Genomic DNA, 17,452 nt, shown 5'->3' with positions numbered 1-17,452 from the left:
GATCCCTTTCTCCATCCTTAAGATTTCTTGCAAGTGGACGACGCGGGCGTGTCGTTCACCGTTAAGCGACACTGCCTTCTTTGCGTGAAGCCAATTGAACTGATACTAACGATATGATAGAAAAATAAGTATCATGTTTGCAAGAGCATTTTATCAAGTAATACACAGGCTTTCCCGTTAAGTCTATATTCACAGTTGTCCGTTTGTCTCTTCGTTTACGTGACATTTCTACTGTTTCAATGACTTTTGCATAGTTTGAATTCAAACTGTCAACGGAGGCACAACGGCTGGAAAACGGACGACAGTGATGTCACCTTAAATTCGTTTAGTAAGATTCAGTGATAAAAATTCTAATTGAATTTTTTGCGCGTAAAAGCTATCGACATTACACGAATGTCTCCAGAACAGACACACGCACTAGTCGGCGCTGACATACCCGTGCACTGATCATACATTGATCGTGTCGATGGTATTGATCATTAATTTATGATGTTATTTTGACATTAATGTAAGTGTGCACATAAAATCGACTTGAATGTTTACATTTAAAACACAGAAACAGGGTCTACACGTCTAGCTGTGCTGATCTAGCCTAAAAACATTTTATATTTTTAAGGAAAATGACATTACACAACAATGACATCAAGTATTACATTGCAATTGTTACCATTCTGTTTCGACTTCCGATTGAAATCGAGTGCTGCTCCCTGACCACAGATTACATCGTCAACCTTATATATGACAAGGAAAATTATCTTCAGGATCCATGCTACATTGAATGGAAAGCTACTCAGGATGCAAAACTGGCCGGCCCACAGAAACCGACAGTTGAAAGAGCACTGATTGAATTTGACCGATGGCGGATACAGGAAGCAATTGATGGTCAATTGAATCTACAGAAAAGTTATTCTTCATCGTCGCTTACCTTACCCGCGCTTGTAATGTAGGTAGAGCCTATTTAGTTATTAAGTTATTGGTATCGACAAAAACGAATTGTGTTAAATTACAGAAAGGAATCAGCTTTTCCAATATCACTTGTCTTGACTATTATCGTGGTAATAATTTGTTGTTGTGTAATGTGTTTTGTTATACGTAACGAAGACGATTCGACAACAGACACAGCGATCGAAATTACCCAAAGAGACGTTGTAATGTCAAGTGGTGAGACGAACTGACAAATGAATTTCTGGTTGTTTTTATTATATGCCACCACTCTCGGTTTCAGAATCTCTGAATGTGCTGCAACCAACGTCAGGGGTAGCTAACGATTCATTGATACACGGAGGCGTGCCTGCCATAGCTATTGGTAATAGCAACTTCAATAATGTTGCTACTTCGTCGTCGCTGCAACATTCTCGTGTCAATCTACCACCTATGGCAGCAAGACAAAATTCACTTCCAAGTTACGACGAAGCTGTAAAAATGGCTTCACCTCCTCCTGCACAATAACTTACACAAAATGCAACAAAATACATTCGGACCTCAAACGCTTATTTTAAAAATTAATTTTGTTAGTCACATTTATTTTGCAACAAAGACGCATTGGAGTCACAATTTTCAGTTTTTTTTTAATTGTCTTTGGAAATCCCTTCGTTGGACACGTTTATCAAGCGAAGAAGACAATGTTAATTCTGAAATGTCGAAGCAAAAAGATGACCTAAATGACAGTGATGAATGTACACATTTGTATTGTAGCTCTGCATCGAGTCTACAAGGCCTGTTGAATTATCTGTATTTGTTATATAGGCGTTCATTGATAGGTCGTTCCTGTCTGGTCATGGTAGGATTGCTCAGGCAATCAATGAAAACTTTCCAGTGACTTGCACACGGAAACATTAGCTGCGTTCCTAAAAAGGGTTAGCGAAGCGCTGCCGAAAGACAACCAAGTGCAGAAAATTTGCATATGTTCCGATAGCGAATCTATGAGTAAGGCGCTTGTATCGCCTGTTGTGATCAATAAGCCAACAGCATAAGGAATGCCTAAACGAGATGGGTCGGAGTAATCAGATTGTACTTTTGTGGGTACCTGGACATTCTGGTGTTTAAGGTAATCAAAACGTTTATAAAATGACCGGCAATCTACAAATACCAATCCCTCAACAACTATGCGTGTGAGCGCTGAAGGATTAGGTGAAGGTTAAGCACACCGAGCGATGGAGAGACTATGAAAGAGGAAAACGCATAAAATTCCAGACCCTTTCCCCATGTCCCGATCACTTTCTCCGTGTCTCTTCGCCCTCATCCCATTCGCTCTCTTCTCGTCCCAATCACTTTGTTCATATCCCAATCCCTTTATCCTAGTCCTTCTCTTCCAATCTCTTTTTTTATGTTTAAGATTTCTTGCAAGTGTCACGGTCACATATTTCCGTTAAGTGTAAAACCGGCTTGCCCCTTAAGAGTCATATCGCCAAGACTTCAGGTGATTGGGGAACAAGCCGACTCCAATTTTAATGAGTGATAGCTCGTTGGATTCGTCTTTCAATTCTAGGAAACACGTATCTTTAACTTTTTCTAAAAAAAAATTGTTTTCTGTGAAAAGTGTTCAAAAGTGATCACATGTCAGAGGGTACCGAAAACAGTTTTTCGGCAATAACTCAAGAAAAAATTATTTTAAATTGTTGTAATGTTGTACGATTGTCGGCCTTGGAAAGACCTACAGATAGAGTATACGCACCGCTTGGTGCTAGTTGATCCACGAGAGCTATGACTTAAAATATAGTGAATGTTCGGAGAGTACTGCTTCTCTGCAGCTTCGTTGTTCCACGGAACTAAGTATGGGGTGTTGTAGCTGGCCTCACCCACTATCGTTCCACACATAAATGAGCCCAGTACTTTTGTGCTGCAAGCCTACAGAAGTGTTGGAAAAAAAGTTGGTGCCAAAATGCAGATTTTTTTCTTCTTTCCGGGGGCTCTACAGCTGGAACAGCATCTGGAACGGTACTATGGCAGTCATTCTTTATCGTCTACTATTCTTTTACCTTATCAATAGAAAAACGCTTCGATATGTCACGAATATATCAGATCCAATGTTAGTAATATCAAGAGAAAAATTATAAAAATTTTCTCGGAGGATTTTAGTCGAATAAAGTGTTAGCGTATAGCAAATGACCTCAGGACTCCGGAACAGTAATCAGTTTTTCAATCGAACCAATATTTGCTACGTGACAGGAGTTTGGCAAACCGTTTGCTCCCACTTGATCGTATCGTTTTTCCAAACATCTGTCGCGTAGCAAATATTGGTCCGATTGAAAAACTGATTACTGTTCCGGAGTCCTGAGGTCATTTGCTATACGCTAACACTTTATTCGACTAAAATCCTCCGAGAAAATTTTTATAATTTTTCTCTTGATATTACTAACATTGGATCTGATATATTCGTGACATATCGAAGCGTTTTTCTATTGATAAGGTAAAAGAATAGTAGACGATAAAGAATGACTGCCATAGTACCGTTCCAGATGCTGTTCCAGCTGTAGAGCCCCCGGAAAGAAGAAAAAAATCTGCATTTTGGCACCAACTTTTTTTCCAACACTTCTGTAGGCTTGCAGCACAAAAGTACTGGGCTCATTTATGTGTGGAACGATAGTGGGTGAGGCCAGCTACAACACCCCATACTTAGTTCCGTGGAACAACGAAGCTGCAGAGAAGCAGTACTCTCCGAACATTCACTATATTTTAAGTCATAGCTCTCGTGGATCAACTAGCACCAAGCGGTGCGTATACTCTATCTGTAGGTCTTTCCAAGGCCGACAATCGTACAACATTACAACAATTTAAAATAATTTTTTCTTGAGTTATTGCCGAAAAACTGTTTTCGGTACCCTCTGACATGTGATCACTTTTGAACACTTTTCACAGAAAACAAATTTTTTTTAGAAAAAGTTAAAGATACGTGTTTCCTAGAATTGAAAGACGAATCCAACGAGCTATCACTCATTAAAATCGGAGTCGGCTTGTTCCCAAAGTTAAAAAAATCACCTGAAGTCTTGGCGATATGACTCTTAAATTCGTTTAGTTAGATTCAGTGATCAAATTTCAAATTGAATTTATGCGCGCAAAAGCTATCGACATCAGACCAATGTCTACAGAACCGACAGATGCACTGATCATATTGATCGTGTCGATGGTATTGATCATTTATGGTATCATTTTGACATTAATGTAAGTGTGCATATAAAATCGACTTGAATGTTTACGTTTAAAACACAGAAACAGGGTCTGCACGTCTAGCTGTGCTAGATAGTTTGGACTAAAAACATTTTCCATTTTTAAGGATGTCATTACACAACAACGGCATCAATTACTACATTGCCATAGTTACCATTCTGTTTCATCTACCGATTGAAATCGAGTGCTGCTCCTTGACCACAGATTACATCGTCAACCTCATATATGACAAGGAAAATTTTCTGCAGGATCCATGCTATATTCAATGGAAAGCTACTCAGGATGCAAAACTGGCCGGCCCACAGAAACCCACTGTCGAAAAAGCACTGATTGAATTTGACAGATTGCGAGTACAGGAGGCAATCGATGATCGTTTGAACCGACAGAAAATGTATTCTTCATCGTCGTTTACCTTACCCGCTCTTGCAATGTAGGTAGAAACTATTTTGTTATTCGTATCGACAAAAACGAATTGTGGTAAATTACAGAAAGGAATCGGCAGTGCCAATATCACTAGTCTTTACTCTTGTCGTGGTACTAATTTGTTGTTGTACAATTTGCGTTGTTATATGTAACGAAGACGATGCAACAGACACAGCGACCGAAAGTCCCCAAAGAGACGTCTTATCAAGAGGTAAGGCGAACTGAGAAAATAATTCTGGTAATTTTTTTTGTATGTCCCTCACCATTCTTGATTACAGAATCTCTAAATGTTCTTGTGCAAATGACGTCGGAAGCAGCTAACGATCCATTGATACATGAAGCCATGTCTACCATAGCTATTGCTCATAGCAACTTCAATAATGGCATTATTTCGTCGTCGCGGCAATATTCTCGTGTTAATGTACCACCTATGGCAGGAAGACAAAATTCGCTTCCAAGCTACGATGAAGCTGTAAAAATGGCTTCAGCTCCTCCAACCGAATAATTTACACAGAATGCAACAGAAAACACACGGACCTCAAACGCTTATTTTTTGAATATTTATTTTGTTAGTCACTTTTTTTTCGCAACAAAGACGCCATGTAGTCACAATTAATAGTTTTTTGTTAAAAAATTATCATTTGTTCCAAATAAGGAAGGCACACCGAGTGATTTTAGGCTTCCAAATTTTGTAAACAATCGCTATGATATTGCCTTGCTGTAAACACGAATTTTCGCTGACCGAACAAACACGATTTCATCACAGAGATCGGTTTTCAGAGGCTATGTCTCTATCGATAAAATTTGAAAGTAATTTGACAATTCGTATGGTTAGGACAGACCTATTGAATCAGGGATATTGTTATTAGGTGCCTCGCTGCTGAGCGTATACGAACACTTCTCTGTCGAGTCAGGTTTGATTCGTTCAGTTGTTAGATTGAATTTGACTTCGTTCCATAGAAACTGCCTCTAGCATTACCACTCGAACGTCAGACGTCAAAAATCCTCCAAATGTTTCACACATTACGTGTTTTATCTAGTCTGATACGTCTACAGATAGTTTCCATGTTAATCCTAGAAGCAGTGCTATGCTAATCCACATTCCACAAGTACCAACACCTCAATCGCTATGCGTCAAGGATTGGATGAAGGTTAAGCACCCCGAGCGATGGAAGAACTGCGAAGGAGGAAAGCACACAAGATTCTTCCTTTTCCAACCAAAGGTAAATTTTCTGATCGGCCTGGATCATAAGATTTCTAGAGTGATAGGAGCGATAGTCGGGTACTGCGGCTGGAACAGTTTGACCTTAGGATTATGGGACTCTCTAATACTTCTGAGTGTACCTGCAGGTTGGAGAATGAAACGGGCGTCTTAAGATCCGGTTCGCCCGATCGTCCCAAACTGATATATCTAAAACAAGAGTCCATCGACAAGAGCAAACACTACTTTGAAGTGACTTGCTGTATCAACTGAAAATACGTTGAAAAGCGGCAGATATTAATCGTTTCATGTATTTGTTGCTCAATAAAGCAATTAAGAAGCAATGTACAGTAAATAAGCGCACGGAATCTGAGTAAATTTCTTGGTTTGTGTAAAAAGTAACTTAATCTATTGGACGGGCCATTTTTACAGCATCCTCATAGCTCGGAAGCGAATCCTGTCTTCTTGGCGTAAGTGGTAGATCGGAACGAGAATCCTGTTGCAAGGGCGATGCAGCGAGATTACTAAAATTGTTATTGGCATTCGGGGTGAATGTAGATTGGCTTCCCATATGGTTGCTAGATACCACCGAGGTTATCTGAACTTGTGGTGATGCTGAAACCGAATCGGGTTAGAAAATTGACCGAATTGATTTTTAACCTTTAATTCTTCAATTTACCAGTAAAAGGGACAGTAACCGCTCTGTTTATCGGTGGAACATTGTTATTACTCTGTAAAGCGGCAACACAAGCCACACAACAACAAATTCCAACTATGGCACCAACACAGATTCCTAACAGTTTCCACACTCCTGATTCCTTCCGAGGGACAGTTGTCGAAGTATAACTTCTCTGCCGATTCTCTCGTTCTATTCTCTCATTTTCTCTTCGTCGTTCATTGTATTCATGCATACTCCTTTCTAACTGGTCTCTTTGTTTCCATAGTCCAGCCAATTTTGCATCTTGTTCAGCTTGCCACTGAATATAGCAAGGGTCCTGTTTATAATTTTCGTTGTAACTCATGAGGCTGATGATGTCATTTGTGCTCAAAGAACAACATTTGATTTCAATGGTAAAATAAAGTAGAATCGTGGCAATGGAAATATACAACAGTAAGGCACACGACATTTTTTTTTGTACGGTTGAACACTAATGCAGATAAACCACTATCATTCTGTACGTCGCCTAGTTTTTTGGTTTTAATATGTCCAGAATAAAGATGTAAACAAGTACGTCGATTCTCATTATAAGTTATCTGAAATGTCAAAGTGATACCACATCCACATATGTACTACTGAAGCCACTGAAGCACCGCACAATACCACTGTAAACGCGTATAATATTCTTCCCACTACATTTTAACGGCTGAGTGTTTATTTTTAGTGGCGCATGAGTGACTTCAACGATACAGCACACCCATATCGATACTTTTTTCGTGCGCTAAATTGAATATCTCGAACAATAGATGAAGAATGAAAACCAGTTAAATTTAAGTATTCTGTGGGTCAGCTGTCCAAAAGTGTATGTAATTTCTATCGTAATCACGGCAGAGTATAATTAACTGTACTGGACGGTAACACAATCAAAATTTGAATCGGTCTACGCCTGGGTGGCAAAATATGCCACAAACCCACATGTCGTTGTGAATCAGAAGTGCGTGACGATGGCACACACGGTCTCAGTTGTATGCTCAACATCTCAAAGTATCAAAGTATCCACTCCGAATTGTACAGCATCATGCACCTAGCCCTTTCTTCTATCAATGTACCATACCATCCACATTAGTACCACCGGGCATTTTCAGAAACGACGGCAAGCCACCGGACGGATTGACTTTAATACCTTCAAAAAGCAAACCTTTATTATGGGACGCTACTTGTCTGGACACTTTGGCCAATTCATACATTATCAAGACATCGAAACGTGCATGTGCCGTAGCCGAGCATGGTAGCCAACTGAAACACAAGAAATACTCCGAACTGAAATCATTAAATTACATCTTCGTCCCGGTCGCATTTAAAACGCTCGGACCATGGGCAAAGAGGCAAAAGATTTCATCGGCACTATTGGCTCCAAGCTAAACGAACTGACAGGATCAAATGTCGCGAGTAATTTTCTCAACCAACGAATTTCACTGGCCATCCAACGCTACAATGCATCGCGTGTAATGGAAACGCTGCCACCCGCAGCTCGGTTGGATGACGTTTTTGAAGTGAGTGTCAACGCAAAACTATATATTTTTGATTATAACTTCGTATCCGCGTCCGTCTGGAAACGATAAATGTTTGTGCTGGTGTAATCTACTGCGAGAAAACGCAATAATTCACGAAAATTGACACAAATTCTGAGTTTTCTAATCTACATCACCACAAACAAGGTTTATCATTGCTACTCAAGGGGATGTACAGGACTCAAGTAGATAATAAATAAAAAGTTACCTGAGGGGAAAATCTTATTTACTCAAATGTGGCATCAACAAACATTTTATTTCAGAAGTTGAGATCGAATGAAGTACTAGATTCGATACTATTATACATGATTATGCTTGTCGTATGGTTAAAACCTTCGCTCACCTTAAATTGGCGTATACAATTTTGCCAAATTTTCATTATCACAGATCGGAACTTGCTCCTCGATATACGTTCCAGTGACGTGCAATTCAATATCAATATCCAACTCTCTGAACTGAGCTATTGCGTCTAAGAGTGGAACGCTTTTATCGTTTTCAACTAACTGAAGCTCCCACAAAGTAAACGGACTGAGGATGGGATAATTATTTCGCAATTTATCGGTGACGTCATTGCGAGACTCTTGAGTTCGATCTTCGGCGAAACGCGAAATTAGAAATGTTGGCTTGCTGTCTATTTGATAGAAATTGGTGTTGCATCGAAATGATGAACGGCCGGTGTGATTCAAGTTCAACTGGAATGAGCTTAGTACCTTCTTCAACCGATCGTTAACTGTTTGTTCGGACGATCGGAACACTACGTCGATTGTATTGAATTTAAACGCGTTGAATCGACTTGTCCTTACATCGGCTAGCAATGTGACCTTCCTCCCTGTGAATAATTGCCGTATCTCGTTTCGAACATCTGCATTCCTCCATATATAGAGGGCGTTTTGTGGATCGGTTAAGTAAGTATGGTTGAGGTTCAACATAATTCCGGAGTTGTTCCAATCGATGTTCTTAATGTCCTGACTTAATGTGTTTAGATGTGAGGTCGTCATTGACACAATGGCATTCAAATCGGCATAAGCCGACGGTGATGCAGGTAGACGATAATTTTCTAAATAACTAGCAGCGAAAGGGAAGTAAATGAAACGGAACCATTCGATGGCCTGATGGTATTGGTCGAGGAAAGAATTTTGGTGTACGTTGTACAGCAGTTGGTTCAGATTAGTTTGCGACTCTGCATCATTTACGTCCTTAATTGGTGAGACCAAACGATATGCTAATTCAATTCTGGAGGCCACGGTTTTGGTGAATTGTTCCAGATTCACAAAGAGTGTGGTATCGGACAATGCTCTCATGTCATCCAATTTTAAGTATAAAATGAATCGGAGATGCGTTAGTGATCGTTCGTCGTCTTTGTTTGCATGTTTTAGCATCACACGTTCGACTCGATGCAGTAAACGTTCGTACAGTGACGTTACATCAATAGAACTTTCGAGCTCAAAGTAAATTTTCTCCAATTCCACCGCCTCCATCAACAGTCCATTTAACGAATTTTCGTAATTTATTCTGTTATCGATGTCCATGGCTTTATATGTCTCCTGGACGATGGCCGCTTGGGACGCATCGTCATTTTTCATATTTTTAAGCAAAAATCGCTTAAACCGAAGAATCGCAGAGGAAAAATCGATTTCATTGGGTTCGCTTGGATCTGATGAGAATGTTGTTAGGTACAACGGTTCACATCTCGAACTACTGGTGTGATTAAGGATAGTAACTTGGCTTGAGAAGGAGTGATGCAGGGGAACAAAAATGAAAATAGCTTTTTGCAGCTTAGCGTCAATGCGAATGTTGAGGGCTAGACTTTCGCAAGTTCTGCCATCCTTGCCCTGCTTCCCAATGTTTCCATCATATGCTACGAGCCTGGGTGTCGATTGCGATTTGTTGTTGCCAATATGATAGAAACGCAACTCGCCTCTTCGACCGCCGAGTCCTCCTGTTAAGGAAAATGATAGGTGTGAAGACAAAGAATTTTTTTTAAAATCAATTTTTGAAGAACTAACGGCTGATTGACATACTGAAGAGCGAACCCTTAACTGAAAGCTTCATCCCTTACCTACTCCCCCGATTCCAGTCGATCCGCAACATTTTTTCGGATGCAATTCAACGGTGAAATTAATATTTCGATTATGCACAAAGACCGCATAGAGAGATGTGTGATCGTCAACGTCACTAATTTCTGCGTCGTATCCTCTATCACTAAAATACTTTTTGTAATAACTCAATATATCGCCGCTACTAAACCAACCACTTTCGCCGCTGCCATCATCGACATTTAACAAAACATAAACGTCATCACTTCCGGAACCATTTTGACCAGCAGCACCGTTTCCACCGTTTGATCTAACCGTTAAATAGTCGCCGTTGATTATTTCCCCTGTCAGTCCGAAAAAATTACCGCCCGCCGTTCCATCATTGCCGGCATAGCCTGCCGATCCGTTGACTGCTGATTCCTGCTGACTCGCACCATCCGTGCCACTTAAGTCGAATGTCACGGGCATCGTTATATTCCATAGATTGGCGAAGATTTGAATTTCTTCGATTCCATTCAACTCCAAATTAGCATCGACATGAAATGTGTCCGTAAGGTAGACGTAAATTTTCGTTATATTTCGGTCGGCTAGCAGAAGCTTAATATGCGAACTGTGAATGGTACGACCTTCTATCACCATTACGTCATCATTGGACAACGGTTCGGCGGTAATGACTCTTTGCAAAGGTCCATATAACACAATACACCACACAAGCGAAACAAAATTAATTTTATTGCGAAGCATCTCGCTGGTATAACGTGCACAATTCGAGAATTTATTTTCAACTAATCTCTGTTGTTTGTTGTGCAAGCGATTAGAGCTACTCGAATGAGATTATACGTTGATTGCATCCAAAGATTCTGTGTGGCCTTCGAAACTGTTAATTGTGGGTTCATTGGGTCAAATTTTAAAAATGGAGCCGCTGATAAAGTGGGTTAAAATTAGCGATCGACATACTTGGCAGTCTTTCTAATCGAAGAGTTTCGACACACGAGTATTGAGTCAAGATTAAACAAAACAGTTTCGGAGGGAAGGTGTTACACATTTTGTCTGCTGCCAGTTGACACATACACGGAGCCGAAAACCAATTTTGATTCAACCATTTATTTATCCTTCAACCTCAGTTTAATACCACCAGTGGGCTTCAAAACAATTACCGGCTTTAGACCTAATTTAAAACCCGGCTCAACTTCAATTTCGAAATTCATCAGAACTTTCGATACAAGACTTTTCATCTCAAGCATGGCGTATTTTTGTCCAATACAGTTCCTCTGTCCAGCACTAAACGACATAAAACTGAATGGGCTCAATGTCGACATATTATCCAATTCAAAGCGTTCTGGTATGAACGAAAGAGGATCCTTCCAGATCGATGAATTTTGTCCCATCAGCAGCGGAGCTATCACGACATCTGCTCCATTGGGTAACAATTTCCCATCTGAAACGGGTAATTTGTGAATGGATATTTGAGGGAAGTGTGGTCGGTTCGAAGATCACTTACTCACAACAGTATCCTTTTTGAGTTTCCTTCCAATGAAAGGTACTGGTGGGAGAATCCGTAATGATTCCTTGATTACTAGCTCCATGTACCGCAGCTCGTTAAGATCTTTCAGAGTATGCGGTCGTTGCTTATCATCTCCAAAAACTTGACACAATTCCTCAAACAATTTTCTCTGAATTTCTGCATTTCTGGCAATATTGTACAGGGTAAAAGAGATGGCGCTGCTAACGGTATCATGACCAGCAAACATGAATGTATCGACTTCCTCTCGAATATCGAGATTGCTGAGCGGTTTGCCATCGATCGAAGACTTAAGTAAAATATCAATGAGGCTGCTTTTGACGTTCGTGCCACTGTTGTTGATATTTTTGATAATCTCATCACGTCGTGCAATTATTACACTGTCAGTGAATCCATGCAATGTTTTCAGCAGTTTCTTTTGCTTTGCTTGGAAACCGGTGATTTTAAACACGAAATCATTTCGCAATGGTAAAATGAGGTGGCGCCTTGTGATCAGCTTGGTTATCCTATTGTAAGGAAAAAAAGGATTTAGATGCTGTCAGGGATGTTAGGCATGTTAGTGCTCCCAATATCATACACCCAATTTGATCGTACATTGATAGAGAGACTGAGCGATCAAGAAATTTCGAGATATTTGCACAATCTCTCTAATAGACCGATGCAAAGAGAGCTATTTTCGTAAGGATGAATGGGTGTTTGCCGATGTACGGTAAAAATAATATGAGTGGTATCTCATCGATATAATATAGTGTAGATAAGTAATGTCAAAGCAACTTTATGCGGAAAGACCACATCACATGGATGTATGTGTAACGTAACTTACGTTTTGAGAAAGCGTGCGAAATAATTTCATACAAATATTTGAAAATCATTGAAACTCTGCATTTCTCAATTTCCTTTTTCTCTTCGTTTTGTGTAGTGATTCGTATTTTTTGCGAAATTTCCGAAATTTCGTTGTTCGTGTCTCATTATCTACAGTATATTATATCGATGGTGTATTTCATTCTTTCCCATTGTGTCCATTGTGTTCACTGAAAGTTTAAACAATACCGTATAGCGACAAAAATTAAATATACAGCGGAACTGAGCGAATCCTCTCTTTGCATCGATCTATTTGACATGACTGTTTGTACATATATATGAACATTTTTGTTTTAGTTTTCCCTTTTTATTTAGAATCTTACTCTTCTACAGCTTTTACATAGTCCGAATTCAAATTTGATTGAGCTTTGATTTTCGTACCCATTGCAGATTCTAAAAAAAAGAGAAAAGAAATGAAGTTCCGGATTTCACAAAGAATCAACAATAGTATTTTGCGTGTCTGTCATGGTCAACGGGTTTCAGACTTTTTCGCCAAGCCAGATAAGCACAACGTTTTTCATGGAAGTAGTGGCTGAAAACCCCAGAAAAAATGTATGCAAAATCCCTGTTTTCTGCACCGGCACATAAAAAAAAGTGTTTCTAACTGTCATAACAAAGGTCGAGAGTGTTTTTCAGCCGAAAATATTTTTAAATTCTCATTTCTTGTATGAATGCCTAAATGATTTATTGAATATCCATGCTATGTTAACAATAGATAACATTTTTGCCCACCAACGCAGCAGCGTCAGTAACTGGAACACCACATTTGATGTGTAATTTGTACTTCTCAGTAACGAGATTTTTATCTCTGTTGCAAATTGCTAATGATGATGTTGATGTTTAGAAACTAACTCTAGCTTTGTTCTCTAGTCAAGTTTGACAGTATAACAAGAGAAAAATTTGAATTAGGTCTCTTTCGCGTCCCTTATAACCAAGGTAAATATAGTTCGATGCCAATGACATATTTTTTTTAAATGGTTGACTACGGTTTACTTGTATTTCACAAAAATATTATCGCTATCTCACAACAGATGGCCGACTTTCTATTCCATTTTTTGCTTTCAACGAAGAGATGAGATGGCGTTTGTATCGAACTTTCGTGCCACCGCACATCTGATTCGGTTATATATGGCAGTACCTCCTCACTATATTTACCTTGCTTATAACCCCGTCTCTTATAACATTAGAGGTCGTCGGCCAATAAAGATGGTTCAAACAATAACAATAATTTCCAACAATAATGTCCTGTCAGAAACATTCTCCACAAGCACACGTTGGAAGATGTCATTTTTGAATTGTTCAATAACGCATTAAAAAGTTAATAAAACTTTTCCGGCTCACTGCTGCTGGCTTCCTACAAGTTAGATTTACTAATTGCATAATTTCTAACTGCTATAACATCATTTGGCATGTTATCGATTGCAACTACAAAACTATGCGACGATCATTGGCTAACACCGTTCTACAGTAAAAAGTATGTGAAAACTAATGAGGTGGTAGATTTCGTATGAATCTGTTGAGAATACTTAAGTAGAGGTGGATAGAAGGAAGAGACCCAATGATTACAACGGTGGTATGCTGTATGCTGACCGCAAGGCCCATCTCAATGGAACAAAATGACAAATGAAAATGAAAAATCATCTCTTGAATGTGTGTGTGTCGTTTTCGTGTACAGTTATCTACGTAACTTGAATTTGACATAATTCAAGTTACCTTATTTATGCGCGAAGGTTTTGAAAGTTGCAGTAAATGTTTGACGTTTGCTTAATAAAATCATTTGAATTGGATGATTTGCAGTCAAAATTGGTGCATTGAATTATGTTATAGTATTTTCGACGCATTTTAAGACATCAAAACAATAGATTTAATTAAATATTTCACACATAAAATGTCACTGGAGCAAGTACGATTGTCATGTTTAAAAAAAAAGGAAAAAAAAGACATTTTTGTCGATGGTGTGTGTGAGATGATTTTTCATTGAATTTCGCCTCATAAATACTCTAGGTACCTCTATGGCGTGCCGCCTTTCACATTTTTTTGGGGTTATGGTATTTGTCATAGAATCTTCAATCATCAGCACAGCGACTGGCGACCAAAAAGCTCACCAGGCGATGTATATGCAAAAAAAAAATCGAAAGTCCCCAAAAACTGAAACTTTCTTGTATGACCTTGTCGAGCCTGATCATTACAATAGGAAATAATGTACAGAATTCATCGCACCCTACTTTCAATGATAAGTAAAAGAATGTTACGGTAACATTGTTACCATACGATTAATAATAATAATAATAATCAATGATAAGTAGTTAAGTGCCCACTCCACTCAACAAAAAGTGCTCCGTGAGAGAGCAAGCTCTCAAATAAACAAAGCAAAAATTGAAAAAATTCAATTTTGTCTCTCACACGGAGTACTTTTTTGGAAACTAAGCATTAAGCATTAAAATGTTTTAACTTTACTGAATTGGATTTTTCAAGGACAATGTAAAAAGATGTTATTTACGACATCGAGTGCAATAGTATGTTGTGTTACAAGTATTGTAATGTTGATTTTTTCAGCACTAGACTCAAGTTTTCCTCTCACACGGAGTACTTTTTTGGAAACTAAGCATTAAGCATTAAAATGTTTTAACTTTACTGAATTGGATTTTTCAAGGACAATGTAAAAAGATGTTATTTGCGACATCGAGTGCAATAGTATGTTGTGTTACAAGTATTGTAATGTTGATTTTTTCAGCACTAGACTCAAGTTTTCCTTGAAGGAAAATTGGGTCGTGTGCTGAAAAAATCTCATTACAATACGTGTAACACATCATGCTTTGTGCCAACCGAGAATTGAAATAGACAAGAGCACAAAAAATCATAGTTTTCATTGTAAACAATCACTCTTCAAATTTGATCGATCACATTGCTTTGCATTTTCTCAAACGAATGCTGTAACAACTCATCCAAATTCCATATCCACACTGCTTTAAGTGTTGTAATATCACATCAAACGGGTGCTGAAATAAGTCACTTTACAACACTAAAATGAGTGCTGAAAAGAGTCGTATTTCAATTCCCGGTAGCACAAAGTACTTTATTATGCTCTAGATGTGTAATTATGACACGATGCCTCGAGGTCATAGGTAACCAATTGTACACTGTTTTGTACAAAGCCGGTTTTTGTAGCACATTTCGGTACAAGTGCGGGAAAGTATGTCAAATAATTTGGCGTTGCCCTAGATTGTGGCACTAGCGAAAACTGAACAGAAAACAGAGAGATGCTAATATGACGACTGGGTCGTTTCGACGGAAATCATTCGACATATCCCATCTATCCGTCGAAACGACCCAGTCGTCATATTAGCATCTCTCTGACAGAAAAATCTCACTTATCGACAATGCTGATATATATAACATCACAATCTGTGAAATTGAAGTACAGTTATCAATCGCATTGATTGTTTTTCCAGTGCAATCAATAATCACCGTACTATTTGTTTCTTCTTCTGCGATTACTTCTTATCTTACCACAAATATTATCCAGCGCATACAGTACGACAAACGGAAAAATGTCAATCGATTGTCGATTTTTCAATTTCTCCACGAAAATATCCCCATTACAATCGAATGTGTCGACAAACGATTGTAAAATACCGAAATGAAATGCGGGCGTAATGATTTTTCTCCGCGAAAACCACTTCTGACCAGTCGATGTAATTAGTCCCTCGCCGATCCAGTCTTTCGTGTATTCATATTCTTCGGACTTTTCCATCGTTTTACCGTCCACTAAAAACGATTCAATGTCTTCGGGAGTCGACATAACAATGATGATCTTCGGTCCGAGTAGTATGCGAATGAAGTGACCGTATTTCTCGATCATTTCTTCGCCCATCGTTACCAAATCACTAGGAGTCTTTCCGATAAACTTTAGCGCGTTTCCGACAAACGGAAGTATCGGTGGTCCCGGAATATGTTTCACCGACTCAACTATTTTCATGTACTTTCTGTAGTAGTAGATGATAGCAACGAGTATCGCTGTGGCTAAATAATAATAATCCATTTCGGCGACAACAATTCTCGGTTGTGCTATGATGTAATGCGTTTAAAGGTACAGCGAACACTGATTAGCCGAATTTTTAATTCGCTTTTTTTGATAATTTCTTCTTTTTTTTTTTATCAAGGTCACGTCCAATCACTAGTTGATAAATGTCTAGTTCCGTACCGTTTCTGTCGAATTTGGGTTTTAAATCGAATACCAGTTTCGCTTAACCCGTTTTTTTTTCTTCATATTTCTATGTAAATAGAGAACTTTAGCAAATCAGATAATAACGACAAGACCAATAATTTCTAACACAATAACAAAAACGATATTGACACGGAAAAATTTTATCATTGTGAATAGGTTTGTTCCAAGTAACTGTAAACACGAACTTTGACAACCCGAACAACGACAATTTCATCCATAGCAACGTCGCTTACGTGATATTTCATACAAATCGAGCAACGTCGCCTACGCGATTTACACAGAGATTTATTGAGGTTATGGTTCTATGGATGAAATTTGCCAATTCATATGATTCATATGGCCTTGAAACAAACCTCATAGGCGAGATGGATAAATATGTTCACAATTCATGGTGTGTTATTTGGTGGTAGAATTCAAATTTCTTTTAAAGGTACTTTAACAGATATTAAATTGAAACAGAAGATTATAATTTTTCGGGCTGATATTTTCTAAATTATATAAATTTTTTCTTGTCGTTATTGCGTGATTCGCTAAAGTTCTCTAATACCACGTGTTACAGACACATCATCGTCGCGAATTTTTCATTCATCTTTTCCATCTTTCTGATAATATGCATAATTTACTCGGTGATGGTTTCGTGCGGTATGCGCTGTGTATTCGTTATCACGTCACGAAATCGTATCTACGAGATAGTACGATAACCGGTTGATGTAGGTGTCAACTTACCTTGAACACTTACTTATATGAACGATAGAGATTCTGTGATATGAATGATTCACGGACTA

The 17,452-nt window shown here is 38.7% G+C and overlaps 4 protein-coding genes and 1 long non-coding RNA gene across 6 annotated transcripts; 2 read left to right on the top strand and 3 right to left on the bottom strand.

The window, feature by feature from the left end:
- Window positions 1–425: 425 nt before the first annotated feature.
- LOC119079114 lies at window positions 426–1,474 on the top strand. 2 transcript variants are annotated; one of them, XM_037186938.1, is made up of 4 exons: window positions 426–508; window positions 617–943; window positions 1,010–1,161; window positions 1,226–1,474. In XM_037186938.1, coding segments are annotated over exons 1-4 (705 nt in total). In that variant the 5' UTR covers window positions 426–506; the 3' UTR covers window positions 1,450–1,474. The 2 variants fall into 2 exon arrangements, with proteins under 2 accessions (XP_037042833.1, XP_037042834.1); XM_037186939.1 differs by lacking the exon at window positions 426–508 and having other exon boundaries at window positions 531–943.
- A 2,604-nt stretch (window positions 1,475–4,078) lies between these two features.
- On the top strand, window positions 4,079–5,202 carry LOC119078636. The gene is made up of 4 exons (XM_037186231.1): window positions 4,079–4,161; window positions 4,274–4,597; window positions 4,656–4,801; window positions 4,869–5,202. The coding sequence occupies exons 1-4, from the start codon at window positions 4,079–4,081 to the stop codon at window positions 5,093–5,095; spliced, it is 780 nt and encodes a 259-aa protein (XP_037042126.1). The 3' UTR covers window positions 5,096–5,202.
- Window positions 5,203–6,084: 882 nt separating this feature from the next.
- On the bottom strand, window positions 6,085–7,072 carry LOC119079136. The gene is made up of 2 exons (XR_005088102.1): window positions 6,471–7,072; window positions 6,085–6,406 (listed from the first exon to the last, which is right to left on the bottom strand). It is a non-coding gene; the product is annotated as an uncharacterized LOC119079136 (long non-coding RNA).
- Window positions 7,073–8,238: 1,166 nt separating this feature from the next.
- LOC119079030 lies at window positions 8,239–10,859 on the bottom strand. Its single transcript, XM_037186814.1, has 2 exons — window positions 10,080–10,859; window positions 8,239–9,959 (listed from the first exon to the last, which is right to left on the bottom strand). The coding sequence occupies exons 1-2, from the start codon at window positions 10,798–10,800 to the stop codon at window positions 8,365–8,367; spliced, it is 2,316 nt and encodes a 771-aa protein (XP_037042709.1). The 5' UTR covers window positions 10,801–10,859; the 3' UTR covers window positions 8,239–8,364.
- Window positions 10,860–11,130: 271 nt separating this feature from the next.
- On the bottom strand, window positions 11,131–16,805 carry LOC119079068 (cytochrome P450 4d1-like). Its single transcript, XM_037186877.1, has 4 exons — window positions 15,950–16,805; window positions 12,763–12,832; window positions 11,558–12,084; window positions 11,131–11,494 (listed from the first exon to the last, which is right to left on the bottom strand). The coding sequence occupies exons 1-4, from the start codon at window positions 16,479–16,481 to the stop codon at window positions 11,160–11,162; spliced, it is 1,464 nt and encodes a 487-aa protein (XP_037042772.1). The 5' UTR covers window positions 16,482–16,805; the 3' UTR covers window positions 11,131–11,159.
- Between the last annotated feature and the right edge of the window lie 647 nt (window positions 16,806–17,452).

The sequence above is a fragment of the Bradysia coprophila genome, unplaced genomic scaffold (genome assembly GCF_014529535.1).
Source record: "Bradysia coprophila strain Holo2 unplaced genomic scaffold, BU_Bcop_v1 contig_297, whole genome shotgun sequence".
Lineage (NCBI taxonomy): Eukaryota > Metazoa > Arthropoda > Insecta > Diptera > Sciaridae > Bradysia > Bradysia coprophila.
This window is presented reverse-complemented; position numbering and strand designations above follow the sequence as displayed.